General features: G+C 45.9%; 1 protein-coding gene across 1 annotated transcript in view; it reads right to left on the reverse strand.

Annotated features, from left to right (window-relative positions):
- SNTG2 (syntrophin gamma 2) overlaps positions 1–22,409 on the reverse strand; it is a 118,882-nt gene that overhangs the window by 24,136 nt on the left and 72,337 nt on the right. Inside the window, exons 11-13 of the mRNA XM_057742662.1 lie at positions 21,180–21,218; positions 12,374–12,490; positions 2,749–2,820 (exon numbers count right to left, since the gene is read on the reverse strand). Of these exons, the coding sequence (XP_057598645.1) occupies positions 2,749–2,820; positions 12,374–12,490; positions 21,180–21,218 (228 nt within the window). The remainder of the gene's footprint in view (positions 1–2,748; positions 2,821–12,373; positions 12,491–21,179; positions 21,219–22,409) is intronic.

A 22,409-nucleotide genomic window follows, 5' to 3' on the forward strand; every position in this document is an offset into this window, starting at 1 on the left:
GAGCCGCACAGCTCACGCCCAGACACTTTCTGCAGCTCCTTTTGGAAACAGTCACCCAGTTCTTACGCACGGCAGTGTCCTCAGGACTAAAACGTGGGAGCGATTACAAAATTAAAGGTCCCTGAGCCGCTGCGGAGACAGTGACAGAGGCTGCCCCACCCTCGTTCCCGCAGCCTCACCAGCGGCACGGCCCCTGCCTGACTCTGCCCCCCCACCTGCCATCCTTGGAGCATTTACAGTAGAAAACTCATCCTTCCAAGTCCTCTCTCTGCCCCTTGGAGACGTAGATGATTTTAAAGCCTCAGCCGGTCCCACAGCCCGCGCCTGGGCGCCACCCATGCCCCCAGAGCGTGGACACAGGGCCCGTCTTCTGGTCTCTGTGGGTGGGAGCCTCCCTCCGCGGGGCCCGGGCCAAGCTGCGAAACTAAATCCCGCCATGAAGACACGAGAGAGGCTCCTCTTCCTTCGGCTGGGGCCCACCTGGCCCACGCCCACCCCTCACCCAGCCCGCGGACCCCGGCCCTTTGTGTCAGTGGGGTTGAGCTCAGCCTCTGCCCCCAATGACGTCTTCTTCGCCTGTTTAACTTTGTTGGGTGCGGTTTTCCTCGAACAGGACTTGAGAATCGTATTCTCATTACTCACACGGCTCCACTTGAGAGGTGGCTGGAGAACAGGTCACGGAAGGACACTCCCGAGAGCGCACGGCACGGCCAGTGCTCCGACGGGAAAGGTGGACTAGGATTTACAGGGGGGCGCGTCTAGGTCGAAGGACGGGGGCCGTTCACGTTCTGATAGGTCCTTCCTCGCATCTCACGACCTTCTCATCTTTGACTGTCTAATCAGCAAACACGTTATTTCATGGTTTCCACGTGCGTTTCTTTTCTTTTCTCTTCTTGTGTAATTTTATTTTTATTTTATAGTGGAGTAGAGTTGACTAACAGTGTTGTGTCAGTTTCAGGCGTACAGCACAGAGATTCAGTGATACATGTACCCGCATCAATTCTTTTCTGAATTATTTTACCGTTTAGGTTGTTAGAGAATATTGAGCAGCGTTCCCTGTGCTATAAGCAGGTCCTTGTTGGTTATCACAATAAACAGTCCACATCCTTTGATCTAGAAATTCCACCTCTCTAAATTTTTCCTGGTGATATACGTGCACATGTGTGAAATGATTTATTACATTGTCTGTAACTGCAAAAAAAAAAAAAAAAAAAAAAAAACAGGGACAACTTAAACATTCCTTGATAAGGACTTGGTAAAATAAAACATGATACATGCATGGAATTCAATACTAGGTGGTGGTTTTAAAGTGGAATCACCTCCTTGTGTATATTGAAGGACGATCCGTGAGATAAATGGTAGAGCAAAAAGTGACGTGTGGAACGGTGTGTATGCTTCCATGTGCAGAGGGGAAAAGAATAGTCTACACGTAAAAAAACGAGAATAGGATTTAGCTGAGCTTAGGCCAAGGACCCTGGACCCCACCCGCCTCCAGTGAGGCCTCTGGAAGTTACTCGCCTACTCGGTGTGTCTGAGTCTCAGCTGTGAGGTGAAGACTGACTCCGCAGGTCGGGAAGGATCAACTCAGGACGCAGACGGAGCTCTCAGCCAGGCTCCAGTAGGTGCCCTCAGCAAAGACAAGACGTCATCATCAGGACCCTCTGCCAGACACAGGAGTAGATTCCGTTCCACTGGAAAACGTAAATGGGCCCTTCGCACGTCGAGAGGGCGTATTTGTGCCGGAAGCGCCTCATTGTTGAGCGATGTTTTCAGTATTCGCTGTTTATGATGTAAGTCACGACTGCAGTCAGGTCTGATTGATTCAGTTTTCTCATCTCTTTCATGGTGGGTGTGAAATGCAGACGCAGAAATTTAAGACCGGGAGAAGGAATTTTTGGAGAGGAGAAAGTGTCACAGGAAAACACCACCACCACCACCAAATTTGATTTCTGGACTAAATATTAATGAGTATACTTTGAAATGGTGATTGTGAAAACAAATCATTTAAAAAATTTATACTAAAGTGCTATTTCTTACAATAATCACACATTTACTTCAATTTTTGAGAAATGAATGAAATACTCGATAATTTCAAACTCACATGTGCAAAGTGACCAACATCAACCATTAAAGGCACACGAGAAAAGGGGGAGATTTTGTAAGATCGCTAAAGACTCGCAATAGGACATTCATAGAATTCAGTCTCCTTTTTAAAAATGTTGAATGCTAGACATTTATTATTGTTATTATTGTAATTATTTGCCCTGAATTGAGTTTAATAGTTTTACTGTAGCCATCCTCCTGGCTAACGTCATGATTTCATAATTACTTCATAGCATGTTTATTGATTAAAATGTTTTTTAGTCTTTCAGAAAAGATATGCTGGATAAAAATACAAGAGGCTCTATAGTTTATTAGTGAAGCACACATATAAAGTATGATGGTCCTCTGAAGACATCCCAATGGCAGATGAACATCTCAGGTGTGTGGAAAGCCACATAAACAAGCTGAAAATATAAAAAAGCCAGCATGAAATAATGAGGAGCCGACAAAAAACAAAGAAAAAGACTTAAATTTCCTTCACGATGTTCTCTTGTGGAATTTTGACACGTGACAGTGGGCTGCACCTCGATGTTCATGTTATCCTACTGTTCCAACAGACAGCGGTGACCAAATAGTTCTCTCACTCTTTAAGCCCAAAGGGACCTTTGTTAATACGAAAGCATCCGGTGTGCAAAGGAAACTTACCTTGTGAACTTTAAATAGGACCTCACAGAGGTTATAGGTTTTTTCTGCTCGGACCCAGTCTAATGTGCTCACCTGTGAGAAATAAAAGACAGCCACATGAATCTCATGTGTTTTCACCCAAAATAAGGGGAACTGTGAGGTGGTGGAGGTGTTAACTAACTTGATTGTGGGAATCACTTAACAAGTACTCGGATACCAAATCATCACACTCTACACTTTAAATATATTACATTTTTGTCAATCATACCTCAATAAACGGGAAAAATTTTTTTTAACTATACATGAAAAGACACGTGCTATTTTTTAGTATGAGAACTTAAACATCTACAACAATGGGGCGAGTCACTGTGTCTTTACCTTAATTAAATTCTAAACCAGGAGCAGGACCGTTGGAAAACTAACCTACACGTCACGGTGGATTTGGTGAGCAAGTCCACGTCCTGCTGCTGGCCTGAGCTACGAAGATGTTTAGATACGTTACTGACACCAGGATTGGTAATGGAGGAACTTACCTGTCGCACCCACTGGGCATGATTTTAGGAACTCTCTTCGGATTCCTTTTACGTTAAGGGCCAACTTCAGGTTCAATTTAGAGGCTCTAAGAGGGTCATGAGTTTGCAGGGAAAGTCCCGCTTTGCCGGCGCGCCCACCTGCTCACCCAGTCCGCTACGTCCCTAACGTCTCTGTTAGGCCCCGACGTCCTGTGAGTCTGCAGGGGCCATCCGTGCTTCAGGCTGCCCTTTCCTTCCCCCCACCCCCCACAGGAGGACCCCCTCTCTGCACCTGGCTCCCGTGCTCCTGGTGGGTGACAGCTCGGCCAGGCAGAAGGTGCCCTCGGACGTAGGTCAGTCCCTGCGCCTCACCCTCTGGGCCACGGTGACTGTTTCAAGGAGAACGTGCCCAGTCAGAGGCACAGGTGGGGCTGAGAAGATGCGCGTGCTTCTGGGATGGAACCGCCTCTCCCGTGGACTTGAGGAGAAGCGCTTCCGTCCTGAGAGCCTCTGGAAGCTGTGCGGGGACCACGGAGCCATCAGTCACTGCAATGTACCGCACGTCATCAGCTGTGACACACGCGCCCACGGAGGCAGGGTGGTGACAACAGCGGAGATGGGGGGCCTGAACTCTCTGCCTGCCACTCACTTTTCTGTAATCCTAAAAGACGTCTATTAATTAATTTTCAAAAGCAGGTCTTTCTCTTCCTTGCACTCTGCCTTGACAATTTCCTATTTCACCTGACCACATCTGACTTCAAATAGAGCAGAAATTGTAGACTCTCAGATGTAACATCTTGTCATATTTCAGTATTATTGTGGGACACTTGTATACCCCCAGAAGTGACATACGGTAATATTCTATATTAGGTACATAATTGTCTAACATGTCTTCAGTCTGCAAATCTTCACTTAAATTATTTCTTTCCAAGTAAATATTTTTTTAAATGACAGAATATTCTTCCCTAATTGACATCCTTAAAATTACTTCTACTATTTCTTGCATAGTCATACTCAACTGCTATATAATTTATATGTTAATGGTAGAAGATGCTGTAAAATTGGTTTTATATGTGTTATTCAACACATTTTAATGATGCTTGAAAACACGAGTAGCTGAAACATTATTTCTTAGACTCCAATTTGCAAATCGGCAATAACTTTTCACGCTAAGGAGGGACAGTCGAGGGCGTGAGGACAGCCAGAGAACGCCGGCTTCGTCCAGCCTTTCCGCGCCCATCAGCACCCCCGAGAGACCCCTGCGGTCTCAGTCCTTCAGCGCTGGCTGTGCCCCCTTCGGCCCCAGAAAACGCACCGCCTTCCCCTCCCCACGCTGCTCCGTTCCTGTCTTCCAGCCCTTCTCCCTTCCTTTTCCTGGTGTCCTCCACAACCTCCCTTTCCCGCATCTTAAAGGAGCTCAGAAGCCATCCCTGAAGACAGGATTCTCTCCTCAATTTTTCCTAAATTATCTGCCGCAGAATCTCTGGGCCTTTTACAAGTTCATTTAAATATTCTGATGCAAAGGGTTAGCACCAGGCTCCACAAGTGTGTGTTTCTTGGCAAAGACCACCTTCCCGGGGGCGGAGGGGTGGGGAGGGGACCCAGATGGGGTCTGAGAGCAAATCACCAGGGACATGTGGAGATTCACTCCCCTGGAGCAATCTATTTCCTCTCACTGCAGAGAGGAACAGACCAGAGACCCCTCTTCCTCTCCCGAGAGCTGTTTATGTTATCTGAGCTCAGAGACGCTTAAGGACTTCGAGCCCCTCCCACGTGGCCCAAACCTCTGTGCACACAGAGCCCACCAGCCTCACTCACCCACCTGCGGGGAGGAGGCAGGGGCAGCCAGAAAAGGCTGTAACAGTCCACCTCATATTCACAACCTCACATTTCATGTCAGCATCAAGTAGATAAATAAATAGAGTTATTAAGAACTTAACAGAAGGTTGTGTTAGATTCCGGCAAAGCAGAAACTGTTATTGGCAACTTGCCTCCAGCTCCAGGATACAAAAATCGAGGTCAGACAAAAGCATGTGCAAATATTTAGGTATTGATTCACTTGCCATATTTTGTGTGTTGCCTTTACAATGAGAAGTTGCTGAATATTGAGTAAAATTTCAATTGTTACATTCAAAGGTACTGGAGCTTCAGACATTTATAAGAAAATTAAGTCCCTCAGTGCTCCGCTTCAGCCTGAGAGGTGTTCAGCTAGCATTTACTACCCGTCATAAAATTGAGGAAACTGCTGAATACAGGGTGAATTAGGTGCCTGTGGTCCCACAGCCAGGAAACAGAAAGATTCCGTTTACAGCCCAAAGCTTCCAATCATTAACTTGCTACTTTTTCCACTAAAGCTCTTTTTCCTAACATTTTGCAGAGTAAAGATTTCCATTTTCTTGTAAAATCTGTCAGCCCCCTGTTTTCAAATACGCTCTTGTTATTTTGGATAGTATGTGAAATTGACTTAAAACATTTTATCTTAAACCAGCATAATGCCACTGTGTAGTGGTAATGTTTTTTTTTTTTTTTTCTATTTAAAAGTTATTGTATTTCTAGTTCTGCATGTAAGGAGCTTGAGCATCACCACTCCCACATAACAAGCAGCACAAAGCTGAATGGATGGAAAAATCAACAACTCTTCTTGGATCCACAAGAGAGGGGAGGACAAGGGCCGATCGTGGCCCCCAAGACACACACGGATTAAGAGCAAGTGAGCGGAGAAAACACTCCATGTTAACACCGATCAAAGGAAAGCAGAGGCGTTATTACTTTCCTACGAGCACACACTTCATAAAGAATGTGATCGGGACAAAAAAAGGTTATCACGTGATGATGAGCGGTCGGTTCTCAGAGGAGACCCAACAATCCTTACCACGTGTGCAGCTAACAACAGAGCCTCAGACTGTGCGGCAAAGACTCACAGCCCCGCCGTGGGGGTGGGACTCGAAGCTTCCCCCCGGAGTCAGGGACGACCAAGGGTGTCCCCGTCACCACTGCTTCCACCCTCCGGCTGGAAGTCCTTGCTGACGTTGTACAGCGAGAACCATATGAAGGGTGAACAGATTGAGAAGGAAGACATGAAACTGTCTTTGTTTGCAGAACTTCCCTGCAGAAAGTCAGAAGGAGTTGACCTCCTCCCCCCCGAAACCATGGAAATGATGAGCAGTTGCAGCAAGGTTGTAGAATATCAGGTTTACACACAAAATTCAACCACATTCTCATATGCCAACAACAAACAAGTAGAATTTGAAATAAAAAACATATACCATGACCTGGTGTACCCCCCCCCCAAAAAAATATATACCATGTATATTAGCAGCCCCCAAAATGAAATATTTAGGTATAAATCTAACAAAATATATACAAGATGTAGATGTAAAACCACAAAACTTCTTTAACAAAATCAAAGAAATAGATAAATGCAGGGATATCCATATTCATGGACAGGAAGACTCAACACTGCCTAATGCCAGTTCTTCCCAACCTGACCTATAGGTTCAACGAAATCCCATTCAGAGCCCCAGGAAGTTGATTGGTGGATATTGACAAGCTGATTCTAAAGTTTATATTGGAGGCAAAAGACCCAGAATAGGCAATGCCTTTGAAGGAGAACAACGTCAGAGGACTGAAACCACCTAACGGTAAGACTTACTGTAAAGACAGTGTGGTGCTGGTAGAAGAAAAGACAAATAGATCCATGGAACAGAACAGAGAGCCCAGAAAGAGACGCCATGAATAGACTCAGCTGATCTTTGAAAAAGAAACAAAGACAAAACGAGGGGGTAAAGACAATCTTTCCAACATATGGTGCTGGGACAACTGGATATATGAACACAAAGCATGCATCTAGACACAGATCTTACATCCTTCACCAAAATTAATTCAAAATTGATTACAGACTTAACTGCAAAATACAAAACTATGAAAAACTCATAGAAGATAACATAGGAGAAAAGCTAGATGATCTTGCATGTGGTGATGTCTTTTTAGATACAACACCAAAGGCACCACCCGTGAAAGAAGTAAGAGATAAGCTGGACTTCACTAAAATGAAAAACTGAGGCTCTGCAAAAGACAAAGCTGAGAGAATAAGGCAAACCATAGACTGGGAGACGATTCTCAAAAAACACACCTGAGAGAGGACTGTTTTTTATTTTTTATTTTATTTTTTTGATAGAGGACTCTTCACCAAAATATGCAAAGTACTCTTAAAACTCAGCACTAAGAAAACAATCTGAGTAAAAACGGGCCAAAGACCTTCACAGACCCTTCACCAAAGGAGACAGACAGACAGATGGTCAATAATCACACGAAAATGTGCTCAAAGTCATACGTCATCAGGGAAATGCAAATTAAGGCAACACCGAGAGACCACTACGCACCTACCAGAATGACCGAAGTCCAATGCGGACAACACCCCGGGCCGGCGGGGCTGTGGAGCCGCAGGAACTCTCAGTCCTGGCTGGTGGGAACCCCGAGCAGTACAGCCACTTTCGAAGACAGTTTCTCACCAAATTAAACATGCTCTCACCACATGATCCAGCAATCACACTCCCTGACATTCTGCTAAAGGTGTTGAAAATTTACGTCCACACAAAATCCTGCACGTGGACGTGTATGGCAGCTCCATTTATAGATGCCCAAACCCGGAAGCAACCAAGATGTCCTTCAGTAGGTGATGGATACATGAACTATAGTTCATCAGACAATGGAATATTTTTTCAGTGCTAAAAACAAACGAGCTCTCAAGCCAGGAAAAGAGATGGTGGAAACTTAAATGCGTATTATTAAGTGAAGGAAGCCAATCTGAAAAGGCTACACATCATGTGATTCCACCTGACATTCTGGAAAAGGCACAACTCTGGAGACCGTGAAAAGATCAGTGGTTGTCAGTGTCGTTAGGGAGAGAGGTATGAATATGTGGGTCAACGAGGATGTTCATGGCAGTGAAACGACTCCAAGCCGCCATGGTGGTAGAGCAGTACAATTTGGACTCATTGTACGTTTGTCCAAACCCACAGCATGTGTAACACCGAGAGAGAGAGCTGTAACGTGACCTGTGGACCTGGGGGGACAAGATGTGTCCACGTAGGTTCATCCTTGGTAAAACGCACACCGTCTTGGGGGTGCTAATGTTGAGGAGGGCTGCAGATGTGCAGGGTCTGGGAGCAGAGGGCAATCTCCGTGCCTTGCCCTCCAGTGTACTGGAATCCTACAAACACTCTAAAAATAAGCAGCATCTTTAAAAGTTACCCAGGCTGTTTCACGTCTTTTACATATTGTGCTTAATACGCAGCCTGTTCATCTCAAAGCAGATTCCAAGGTGAATTATTCTCATGTGGTTGCCTTTGGAAGTGGGCATGTGCTAAACTATACACGATGACATCTCTCACACACACACACACACACACACCCCTACACACATACACATCTACACACACATATGCACACATCTACACACCCCTACACACATACACACATCTACACACATACACACACCTACACACATACACACACATATGCACACATCTACACACACACACACATCTACACACACACACCTACACAGACACACACACACACACCTACACACACACACCCCTACACACATACACACACCTACACACATACACACATCTACACACATACACACATCTACACACACACACCTACACACACAGCTACACAGACACACACACACACCCCTACACACATACACATCTACACACACATACGCACACATCTACACACACCTACACACATACACACACCTACACACACACACATACACAGACACACACATACACCTGCACAGACACATACACACATCTACACACACACACCTACACACACACACACACACACCCCTACACACATACACATCTACACACACATACGCACACATCTACACACCCCTACACACATACACACACCTACACACATACACACACCTACACACACACATCTACACACACACACCTACACAGGCACACACACACACACACCGCTACACACATACACATCTACACACACATACGCACACATCTACACACCCCTACACACATACACACACCTACACACATACACACACCTACACACACATACGCACACATCTACACACAGCTACACACATACACCTACACACACACACCTACACACACACACACACACACACACACCTACACACACACACATCTACACACACACACCTACACACACACACCTATACACACACACACATCTACACACACACATCTACACACACACCCCTACACACACACACACACCTACACAGACACACACACACACCTGCACACCAAAAGGAGTCACAAGCATCCTGCCTTCATGCTCTGACTTTGGAAATTTTTGTGTTTCGTGCTTTTCTGATCCCTACTAACTCCTGTAGTGCTAACACTATGCACTCTCAAAGGTTCTCAAAATATTTAATTTTAGTAGGAAAATGTTTACATACTTTGTTTTCCTTATTTACTTGAAATAGAAATGGAACAGCTACCATTTTTACCTTAAAGGATGTAAACGAACGCTTGGAACTCTTTCCGAAAGTCTAGAGATGGCGCGTCAACGCCACACCGTCCCCGCAGGGACACTTCCACACCTGAGGAATCTCGGTGCGGAACTCGTGGCGGCAAGTGTGCGGGATGCAGGCTCTGCCTTGATCTGCACCTGGATCCGGCCTCCTGCATGACCCCTCCCCCACCTCGTCCTTTAAGCTGCAAGGCTGGAGAGACTCTAGCGTAGCCTGTCTCTGCTGCTTGTGGGACCTGCTCTTGCTACTTGAGGGCTTCCGTCACAAAATGCTGAGATTTGCTGGCTTACTGCCCACACCTGCCGAAAAATCTACAGGGTGGATTTTTCCTCTATGCAGTTGATCTCTGACTAACATGGGTTTGAATTACACAGATCTACTTTTACGTGGGTTTTTTTCAGTAGTAATTGCATGTAGTAAATGCTGCACGATCTGAGATTGGTTGAATCTGGGGCTGTAGGACCGCAGACACAGAAGAATCGCGTATAAGGAGGGCTTGACTCTAAGTCATACTGGATTTTCCACTGTGTGGAGAGTCAAAGCCCCTAAGTCCTACGCTGTTCAAGGGTCAACTGTATTCTCTTTAGGGAGGATTGGATGACATTTCCAAATCACAAAGCTCAACTACAAAGCTTATACTTATTACTAAATGTTTATATTAATAAATATATTAAATGTTTATTTAATACTTAATATTGACTTTGCTGACTATTCAACTAATAACCAAGGAGCACCGTCTTCACGTTGAGTGTGATGGTAGGTTCAATGGAAGCACATTAAGAAGCTCCCAGAACAGCAGAAAATAAACAAACTGCATATGTAGCATTTACCAACATAGAGTCATTTCCCATAAGACATCTTTCAATCTCAAAACCTCTCAAGAAGGCATTTATTTTATACTCATTATTAGGTGATATTTAGTTGTGACAGTGGATTACCAGAAATTTAAAAATTACTTAAAGACATCAGGAAGGGTACAAATCAAGTCAATCTAATTTTTGGAGTGAGTGTCTATAAATACTACTGCCTTCCTCCTTTCATTTCTTCCTGGGCATCACGAGAATGGATTACCCTGGAAAATGGAAATCATGCAGATTCAGGAGAAGCAGATGGCTTCTGAATCTGGTCACCACGTAGAATCCAGTGAGATGAACCCAGAGGGTTTAGGGACCGTCTGTTCCTGGGGACAGATAAGAACTCCGTGGGAAGGCTGCTGAGGTCTGGTGGCATCCGTGCTTTAGTCCCCAGTGCTGTGCCACTGAAAATCCTTCAGTCTCAACCAACAGACCACAGTTCTGTACGGGGTCAGCCCTCGGGACCCTGGAGGGAGGGTACGTACGAATCCTCCTCCCCTGTGCGCAAGTTCTCTGTCACTCTTTTATAAACCATTTTATTGAGCTGTGATTGGCACTCAGAAAGCTGCACAAATTTCACGTACGCGACTAGATGAGTTTGAAGATGAGAAAAAACCCATGAAACCCTCACCCCCATGTTTGCTATAAATGTACCCATCACTGCAAAGTCAGAGAGGAAAAGTGTGCGAGGGTATGAGGAGAGGGAACTCTCGGGCACTGTCGGTGGGAATGTAAACTGGTGCGGCCGCCATGGAAACGGGATGGGAGTTCTTCAAAGAGATTAGAAACAGGACTGCCCTGTGATCCAGTAACCCCACCTCTGCATATTTATCCAACGGAAATGAAATCTGCGTCTCAAGACACCTGCGCCCACATGTTCATCACAGTACCATTCACAGCAGACAGGGCACGATGCAGCCACAATGTCCACTGACGGGTGGACGGACAAAGAAAACGTGCTGTGTGCAGGCGATGGAATAGCACTCAGCCTTAAAAGGAAGGACATCCTTTTTTTTTTTTTTTAATGGCAGGAAAGTAACAACATTGTAGGTAAATTGCATCTAAATTTTTAGATGCCTGAAGCTATCAGGTTTTGCTGTTCCTATGCAGCTCTGATGTTTGGACTCTCAGAATGTGAAATTGCCTTAATTGATAAACTTTGAAGCAGGGCACACACCTTATATTTGGTCAGTTTTGGATAAATGGCGCTTGTAGGAATTGGAAAATAATTTGCAAACTGTAGCATTCAGCATTAAATTTCTATTATGGGCCCTATTAAATCAGGCTGTTTATTTTTATAAAACTTGGAAGACAGGAGGGAAAAATAGCTTTTAAGTTTCATTATTTGACCTTAAATTAGAAATGTCTTAAGAGAAGGGTTTTCTTTTATTTTGTTTGCTTTTGGATTCTTCAACTGTGTCCTTGTTGGTCTAAGGCATCTAAGCCTTTGCATCTCCACGTCCAAATCAGCTGATATTTGAAGCAGGAAAATACCCTACTGTCTTAATGGCTGTGTGAATGGAAGGGAAACCATGGATTCGTTAGCTTATGAATTTAGAGTAAGAAAAGCCAGTGGGTCTACAGCAGAGCCCTTTCCATCGGCGTCGTAGAAGCCGCGGGGAACCGTCGGCCACACACCCTCTCTGGCCTCTTCAAACACCAGACGTGATCCGCGCTTCTCTTACAAGAACGGCCTCATCACCACCCCTCCCGACTCCCGGAGGCCTGCTTACCGGAGGAGAGACGAAGACGTAGAAGGACGAGCCCTTCAGGGCCAGGAACCTGGATCTGGAGGTTTGAGGGGAGCCGGTGCCTCCCAGCCTCTCGCTGACCCATCCCATGTGGACGACCTGCAGAGCGAAACCTTCAGAATTAACCACCGGGAGATGCACAGGGCCCCCGGGGTGGAGAGAACAGGCAACACCCCACGGTCCGCAGACAGGGATGGGGAGGGACGGGGGGCCCTCGGCCACGTCCAGCCTCCAGTCAAGTGGACGCAGCACCAAGGTGTGACATCTGGGCTCAAACGTCCTGCCTCTGCACGGGGCCCGGCTCTGAATATGGGGTCCTGAGTTCTCTGAGTTTTGGCCACTGCTGGACGTTTCGGCTACAGCAGACGGGTGCCTCCTGCCTGCTTTTAAAAACCACAGTATTTAACTACATCCTGTTAGGGGTTAGTGTTTCTGATGTGCCTGTGAGGTGGCAAAAACAACGACTGTATTTTCCACTTCTGTAGTAAACATATCATTGATACACATGGGAGGAAGGACTGTTTGTTGACAGCTCAACCTCGTAACAACAGTGAAAATAATACAACAATATGAGATTCTCACAACTGCCACTGACTGTCTAGTGACACAAAATGCAAACTATAACAAATCAGAATATGGTTAAAAAGTTAATGGAAATAGTCATATGATTTAAGAACTGAGTGCATGAATTTAATATAATTTCATTTAAATTTTCTCATTTCCTCATTTTGCCACGTAAGCAAAAAATGAGCATATTCGTATGCAGTAAATATTTAAAACAACTTGCACATTTAAACAAAATGAGCAGTAAGTTGTCACAGACGTGCCGAGGGCTTTAGGAGATGAACGAATGGTCCTCTGGACTGTCTGAAGGGGGGTGCCCTCCAGGTCTGGGGACCGGAGCCCTTGGAAATGCCCTCGCAGCCACCTTGCAAAGTGCCTATGTGTGGGCTCAAGGTAGGTCCTTTCCTTTCCATTTTTACTTGATAAATCACTGACAGCTCTCACTCACGCCTGGTGAAAGACTTCCCAGGTCAAGATGCCAGATGAAATTTTACAAAAATATTTTCACAGTGTTCCTAGTAATGGAAAAGAGAGTACCTTTTCAGGGAGGGAGTAGCCACAGCCAACCAGTCAGCCTGAGGCTGGGTTTGGGGGTTAAATACGGCTGTCTAGTGCATCAGTGTCCTCGATACACAGAGCTTCGTAAAGGAGCCAAGTGTTCCACGGCCTCACGGATTTATCTGCTCCCTCTGGGGCTGAGCTAGCGTCTCGAGGAGGCTTGCGAAGCACATCAACGTGAGAAGGTTTAACGTTATAACGAGAGTCCCGTTATTAGCCAACAAGACAATCTCACTTCACGTGTCCTTGGAGTCATTCAGTGTCTCTGGGTCTCTATTTGCTCATCATAAGATAGGACTAGGATTCCCTCACATGGTAATTTCGAGAACTTAACACCGTAACACAGGAAACCCCCTCCCAAAGTGCTAGCAGGCAAGTGACACACTGCTCGGGTGGAATTGGAACTCTGTGGACACCACCCAGATAGGACTGAGTCCTTGAACGTCCTGTGGATTTTAAACTGACAAAGTGGATTACTTAAAAACGTCTAATTGACTGACGTTTCCCCTTTTCGTCTGGCTGCATCACACAGGCAGACTTTTGCTCCTTATAACACGAGCATCAATGCTGCTGGAAATCCTAAGACGTGCTCAACTTCCACTGCTAAGACAAGCTTCATTTTAACTGGGTTGTTTGCTTACTGTCGACTTTTCAGAGTTCTGTGTATATTTTGGGGAAGAAGCATCTCATGTTCTCTCGCTCGTTCAGCAGCTCCTCGATGTCCTAAAATCAGCATGAACTAGTGGGTGGCTGTGAATTCCACACTTGCCACCACACGAGCACAGGGATTTGTGTCGCTTCTGTAAGACAGGATTGCTTTTCAGCGCGGCTACCAAAATGAAGAATTACAACTGCATTGGGTCTTATACAGTGAAAAACATGGATGTGTTCACGCTCAGCCCCCTGGCTGTGCGGCAGGAAGAGGCTGTCATGGTTCCTGAAAGTGGGTGAGGACCACCTTGGGGAGCGTCGCAGGGGCAGTGGGTGTTTGGCGACGGTTTACGAGCCCGTCGCCGTGGGCGTCTCGCGGGGCCCGGCGAGCAGCCTGGGCGCATTCCTTTCTTAGGTCACGTGTATGGGAGCCCGTGAGGGGACAGCATCCCCTCCTTATCCTGTTTCTTAGAGCGCTGCCTCCTCAGCACGGGGGTGGGCACCACACAGACGCTCAGTGAAAGCAGCTCCGGGGCGGGAACTCCGGACGGACGTCACAGGCTCTGTGTTCCGTGTCCCTGTCTTCAGAGGGGACGGACGCCGCTGCTGCACACGCCTGTTCTGAGGGCAGACACAGCCGCGTGCACCGCGATGCTTGACATCACGTGCGGTCAGGCCCTCTCAGCATCCCTGAGCAGGGGCGGGGTGTCCTTGCTGGGGCTCGCACACTGCTTCCCTCTGGGTCCGTGTCAGACCACACGCCCACCTGTGTCTTTACCTGTGTCCGCTCCACACCCGCAGGACCGGCAGGGAGGGCTTGTCCCCTAAAATTTCTTGAAAGAGTGAGTGTCTCGTCACCTGTCCCTGCCTGTGACTTCATGGCAAGTTAAGTTATCACGGCAGGGAGGACCTGCTTCCTGTACCCATCAGGTTGGCGAAGTGGAAGCCTTTTGTTTCACTGGTTACCCTTAAAGTGTGGAGTCAGAATTTCTAGAAAACATAGGAGATTGTTTAAATTCTTAATTACTGCAAATTTTTAAGTCGGCAGCAAGCTAAAATACCTGCTTTGATACTATATTTATCATCAGGAATCTTACCCAGATCCTTTTCAAGTAAGGGCTGGTAGGAATAAAAAACAATCACCATCCAGAACGAAAACTAAGTAACGGAAAGAAAACAGCCCTCAGGGAGCCTCTAGGACGTGGAGTAGAGGTCCCTAAAACCTGTAAACACGTCATGTCCTCTGCCGAGAATGCCTAACAGACCAAACTGCAACTCTGGGTCTTAAAGGGGGCCGTCGGGAGGACAAACCCGCTGGCTTTCCCTTCATTTTTTAAGGCATATATTCAAATGCTGCTGAGTCTCCCAGTGTCCGCTTTCTCTCCATGGGACACTCAGTCATACACTGGAATGCAGATTCCACCGGGGGTGAATAATGTACTGGACCCTGACACGTAGGAACTCAATTTAGGACAGGGCTGTGATGTGCACAGACATAAGAATACAGACAGAGAATGGACGATGGATAGTTAGATGACAGATAGATAATGATGGATACATAGATGATAGATGATAGGTAGATAGATAGATGATAGACAGATGATAGATAGATAGATAGATAGATAGATAGATAGATAGATAGATGATAGATAATGATGGATACATAGATGATAGATAGATAGATGATAGATAGATAGATAGATAGATAGATAGATAGATAGATAGATAGATGATAGATAGACAGATGATAGATAGATTCACATTATAGATTGCTCAAGGGTGAGTAGAAACCTGAAAGTATAATTTCGGGGCTGAACTGGAGAAGCTGGGATTCTTTTTCTAGCATAGTAGCAACAACAGTCTTTTTTTTAATTTTAATTTTTATAAATTTATTTATTTATTCATTCATTCATTTATTTATTTATTGGCTGCGTTGGGTCTTTGTTGCTGCACACAGGCTTTCTCTAGCTGCGGCGAGTGGGGGCTACTCTTTGTTGTGGTGCACGGGCTTCTCATTGCAGTGGCTTCTCATTATGGAGCACATGTTCTAGGTGTGTGGGCTTCGGTAGTTGTGGCACGTGGGCTCAGTAGCTGTGGCTCACAGGCTCTAGAGCGCAGGCTCAGTAGTTGTGGTACACAGGCTTAGTTGCTCCGCGGCATGTGGGATCTTTCCAGCCCAGGGATCGAACCCATGTCCCCTGCATTGGCAGGAGGATTCTTAACCACTGTGCCACCAGGGAAGCCCCAAGAGTCTTTTAGTGAGGACACTTTGTCGAGAGATAGATTTTCCACCTGATTCCCACTCGGCCCGAGAGGTGCCCGTTTCTCTGGAGACACAGACACTGGTTGTGGAATCTGCCCTCCCCTCCAGTCCTGCCGTCTTCCTCCTCCTCCGGAGCTGGAGTGCTGTTTTATTTTGTTGCTTTTCCTTCCCGTATCTGGTTAATACAGAGCTAGGCACAGCATCCAACAGGAGTTACACACTGAGGAGGAAACTAGGAGCTCCTTTTCTGGCCAAGATGGCAACATACAGATCGTTAATAACCTGAAACATCTAAAAATTGGATGTGAAGTTGATGAAATCCCATATGTAATTTAATTCTGCCTAGATTAATTAGCAAGGAAATGTCATCACTTAGCTATTACTGGAAACCCTGGCTGCTTTATGAATCTTTCTTAGGTATATGCAGTTCATAAATCATTTTAAGGGAAGCTAATTTTATCTTTTACATTATGAATTTTCTAATGGCTTGTAACATATTCCAAGAAATGTATATTACGATTTTATGAACACCTACCTGACTGTATTAAGTGAAGGGGATATAACCGTTGAAATAAAGGAGCATATTTTCCTTTATCTTTTCTGATTCCATTTTTATAGAATATTCCGTTTTTTTTGTTTTTTCACTTGACTGAGTCAAAATAATTAGTTAAGCACCCATCAGACAGTAGTTGGACAACTGGTCTGTTCCTTTTCACAGAAAAAGCTGGAATAACTTTTCAACTACATTTCTTAGTTTCTGAGTTAAGCTTCTTTTGGATTTGGTGATTAAGGTACCCATATTTCCTTTAATTCAGGTTTTCAAGAAGAAATTTATTTGGGAAAACAGATGCTTGCTATTTTCGTAAGGTGAACACATGTCCTGGTTTTCCTGGGACGATTCTAAACTTACTCTTGTTGTCTTAGTATTACTTTTAGGTTGGTCTCCACTACAGAAAGAAGTGTCCCAGTTTGGATGACAAATTATACAGTCACTTTATTTACCAGATATGAGTCTAAAAAGCTATACTTATGAATTGCATTATCCTTCTAATCCTGTTTTCTTTTGTTTTTGTTTGTCAATTTCAGTGGTTGTCAGTATGTTTTATCACATTTATTCAATATAATTTTTTTGCTACATATCAAAATCAATAATTAATTGTTCAAAGTGAGAAAAAAAATCCCTCCTGTTTTTAAAATAGAGTCCAACATCATAAATCTAAACACCTATAATGCATACAAAATATTTAGTTTTCGGAGAAAATGTGAAACAGTCCTTTACTGAAAACTCGGCAAATTAGGGCAGGGGTTAGTTCTTTTACAACCACATGTAATGAGGTTCAGCTCTAATATTTCTTTCCAGATAAACTAATTCAAGCCCTTAATAAATTCAAAGTTATATAGAAATTTTAAGGTTAAAAAAATTTTTAGATTTTTAAAAAAATTGATTAATTAATTTATTGGCTGCATTGGGTCTTCACTGCTGCACACGGGCTTTCTCTAGTTGCAGCAAGCGGGGGCTACTCTTCATTGTGGTGCATGGGCTCCTCATTGTGGGGGCTTCTCTTGTTGTGAAGCTTGGGCTCTAGGCACATGATCTTCAGTAGTTGCGGCTAGTGGGCTCAGTAGCTGTGGCTCGCAGGCTCTAGAGTGCAGGCTCAGTAGTTGTGGCACATGGGCTTAGTTGCTCCACGGCATGTGGGATCTTCCAGGAGCAGGGATCAAGCCTGTGTCCCCTGCACTGGCAGGTGGATTCTTAACCACTGCGCCAACAGGGAAGTCCAAAAAAGATTTTAGATTAACAGCAACTTTCTTATTTTATAGATGAAGAAACTAGGGCTCAGATGTTAATTTGTTCCAACTACACCACCCGAAAAGGGAGTAGCTGGGATTAGAATCCAGGTTTTATTCACATAAGGCCTGACATCACACAAATGTGGCTTAATATGTGATAAAATTCTACTAAGCTAAAACCAAAGCAAAATTACTCCACTGCCTCAGAAGTCTCTGAACCATAATTCATTTCATGTCCTTCGTGTTGGGAGTTTTGCTCCTTGGATAGTTTTAACTTTCCCTGAACTTACTTCGTGATTCTCTCTTGTGATTCAGTGATAGAGGAATTAAATTTCAAAGCAAAACAAAACATGTTTTGATTTCCAGGTTAGTGCTCTTTCCAACCTACCAGGCAATCAAGTACAGCCACAAAAACGCAGAGTGTTCTCCAAATACGTCAAGTTCGAGTCCTGCGAAAGCATAACGCATGCTCACGTGCGCATGTAAGTGACCGTTTCCAAACCACTGACCGCGCGTGACCTGTTTGGAAAGTCGGGGAAGCTGAAGGAAGGGGCTCCACGCAGGGCGCTCTCTCCTGTGGTCCTGAAACCCAGCGGGACCCGTGGGGCTCCTGGCCACGGATGCCCTTCTGTGGCCCTCATTTCTTATTTGTAGGAAGGAGGCTTCATTCAGCCTCCAGGACCTTCCCTGGGTTCCAAAGGGCAGCTTCAAACCGTTGGTGATCAGGGCAGGGAGGGGACGCGGAGACAAGGGAGGGGCAGCCGGGAAACCACAGTGCAGCCTCGGGGGCGGGCCCTGGTTCGCCCTCAAGGGACACACACAACAATGTCATTGAGCTCTGCTGAAGAGCTAAACCCCCACCAAATGGAAGATGTTAACTACCCGATGAAGCCCTCCTCATTCCAGAGAGAAGGTCGCAGCTCACCCAGCACCACCTGAAGCCAGGTGACCTCCGGACGCAGGGAGCGCGGGCCCTGCACGCGCCCTGAGCCCCACCCCCTGGACTACGAGACTCCTCACCACCCCCTCCAGGTCGGGACACTCAGTCTCCAGGGCGTCAGCCCCCGTGGCCCCCTCTGCCTGGCAAAGCAATCAAGCTCTTCTTTTCTACTTCATCCACACTCTGTCTCCGAGATTCAATTTGGTGCCAGTGTACGGAGGCCGATTTTTGGTATCCGTCTCAGAAGAGTCTCTGATTTACTACAAAAAAGATCCCCGGGACACTCGGCTACTTTTGATTGTGCCAACAGAAATCCAATTGCAAATGGCAAATTATTCTTGGAGACAAAAGCACCAATGTGGCCTATTGTGCCCCCAGGTTTGGTAAATGAATCCAGAGCAGATAGGCTTTAAGTGTGAACCACGGGGAGGTACGTCCTCAAGGGAAAAGTCCAAGAGAAACTTCTGTCGTAGAAACACAAAGTACAGCAGGAAAACTATGTTTTACGTGCAAGAGCATGAAATGAGCTGTATACTAACTTGAAGTCATTTATGAAACTATTACTCATTAAATAGCTACCCCCCCCCTTAGCTGCGTAAACAACAGTGGCTCTTCATAAACTTGGAAAACATTACAAGAAATAAAATTAGAAAGAACTTTTCTTAGTGTTTCTTTTCTAATTTAAAAATATTGACTAGAGGGGTTTAACTTAAAACATGGTCCTAATTCCCTATCTTTTTCAGTAAACATTTGATTGGCAGGTACTCTGCCGAATGTTTTCTATTTTAACTCAAATTTTACCACTCAGCACTATGTAAAGAGTGTTTCTAAGCACTACTGAAAGCAGACTGAGCACGTGCATACTTCCTCAAACCTATGAAAGGCACAACCAGAAAGCTAAGAAGCTATACATTTAATAAAGTTCACACTTACAGCTTAAACTATGACTTTATCGAAAAGGAAATAGAAAAATAATGTAGTGACTTCAAAGTTTATTTACCTGATACTCAACTAAATACTCATAGACCTAGTAAATTAGCAGCCCTTGAATTAGAAAACCGGGCATATTACAAGGTGGCCTTTGCTCTCGGAAGGAAAGAGCTGAGGGTCCTTGGAAAAGGTAGCGCCACCAGTGAATCCCAGTCTGGGTAAGGACACCGCTGCCTCAAGGTGAACCAAGCCTGCGCGTCGGGGGTGCGGAGGGGCCGCGGTCCTTGCCCCCCACCTACGACAGCAGCTGCGCAGTCTAAGGCCTCCGAGAGTGAAACTCCCCAAACGGGGATGTTATCTAAGAAAATTACATGATGCTGAAGATTCCAAATGACACAGGTGTATCTCAGTCATCAAACCCCTCTAAGCTTAAACAATCACATCCAGGGGCTTTCCTGGTGGCACAGTGGTTAAGAATCCACGTTCCAATGCAGGGGACACGGGCTCGAGTCCTGGTCCGGGGAGATCCCACATGCCTCGGAGCAATGAAGCCCGTGCGCCACAACTACTGAGCCTGTGCTCTAGGGCCCGTGAGCCACAACTACTGAGCCCATGTGCTACAACTACGGAAGCCCCCACGCCTAGAGCCTGTGCCCCACAACAAGCGAAGCCACCGCACTGAGAAGCCCGCGCACCACAATGAAGAGTAGCCCCCGCTTGCTGCAACTAGAGAAAGCCCGTGTGCAACAATGAAGACCCAATGCAGCCAATAAATAAATAAATGAATAAATAAATAAATTTTATAAAACAAAACAATCACATCCAGCTTATCCTTTAATCACGATTCCTTATAAAATGTAACTGCCGACAGATCACTGATAACACAGCGCGCTCAGGTCAGGACGATTTCTCCTACACTGTTTCCGGGATAAGCGGGTAGCTTTACGGAGTTAACACTGAGGGTGAGGACCCCGACTTCAGAACCATGCGGGCTAATGCTTCCCGCTCACAATTTCCAAATCAAATTTCAAAACCAGAAAGAGGCCACTTCGGAGACGTGGTATAAGCAACACAAAACCCACAAATCCTACCTGGTCACAAGGAGGACAGCACTTATTTGCCAGTTTCACCTGTCGAGAGAGGGAGGCAAGGTGTCAGGGTGATGAGTGTGTTGATGCCGTAACCTTTCAACCTGTCTAACTGGTGCTGACATTAACTAGCCATGTGATGTGTCCCTGGAAGCAAGTTTCGTTTCTGATGCACTTCTTGCCTGAAAACCAAACCAGAGCACATGCAAATGTACGGAAGCAATTCTCATACTGGAAACCCAAGGTGAGCGCACCTGCATATCCTCTCTCAAGCATCAGCATTTTATGTAGGTGAAGCAGCAGATGCTCAGATTCCAACATCTGAAAAAATCGGGGAAAATGATGTCTGCACTACGTGATCTTAGGTGATGATGATGGTTTTCCCATTTCACATGTGCTCCCTCCTTAATGCTTCCGGCAATTCTACAAAGCTTAACCTGTGATGACGTGAGGGTCCAGAGTGATAAGGTGGCCAAGGCCACACAGCTGGGAAGTGGCTTTGAATCCACAATTCCGGCTCTAACGTGTTCGAGTTTCCTTCCCTTGGCTCAGCCCACTGGCCACTGTGAGACTCATCTAGAACCATGCATTTCTGCAAACAGCAGGCTGCCACCACCTGGGTTTTGCATTTCCTTTTATCCATCCAGATACCTTTGGAATTCAAAATGTCAAGCTGGAAAACGGAGCTCTTAGAAAGGGTCTGTTACCGCCTATGCAGCTGAGAGCCTCTGAGGCCTTTGGAATAGAAATCTCACGCATTTCTGCTTCCCCGATATGTCAAAGTGCTCAGGCGACCTCTGTGCGGCAGCTTCCAGGAACAGGGCAGGTGTGAGAGGAAGAACAGGGTGGCAGGGGCTGCTGAGGGCCTGAGCCTGGCTGGCTCAGGCCCTGTGGGTCTAAACGCCCGGGTTCCTCCTGCGCCAGCTGCCCTAGGCCAGCACAGGCCCTGGGGCGCCAGTGTGCACAAGGAGCAGGTCCGCAGGCAGGGAGTGAGGACAAGGGAACGGGCCCGCAGCCACCTCCGGCCAAGGGCTGGTCCTTCCGTGAGCCTCCTGCAGCGCTGGCCATCAGGTTACTGGCGGGATACAGCAGTTGCTTTAGGGAACTTAGTAGTTTGTTCATGTTTCACTCTCACCCCACCTGGCTTTATTATTTATTTATTTTCACATTGACCTTGATCACAAAGTGGACCAGTCGAGGAAACAGAGGGCGTTTTCTTCCCTGGGTACCTCA

This window comes from Hippopotamus amphibius, chromosome 7 (assembly GCF_030028045.1).
Source record: "Hippopotamus amphibius kiboko isolate mHipAmp2 chromosome 7, mHipAmp2.hap2, whole genome shotgun sequence".
In the NCBI taxonomy this organism is placed as follows: domain Eukaryota; kingdom Metazoa; phylum Chordata; class Mammalia; order Artiodactyla; family Hippopotamidae; genus Hippopotamus; species Hippopotamus amphibius.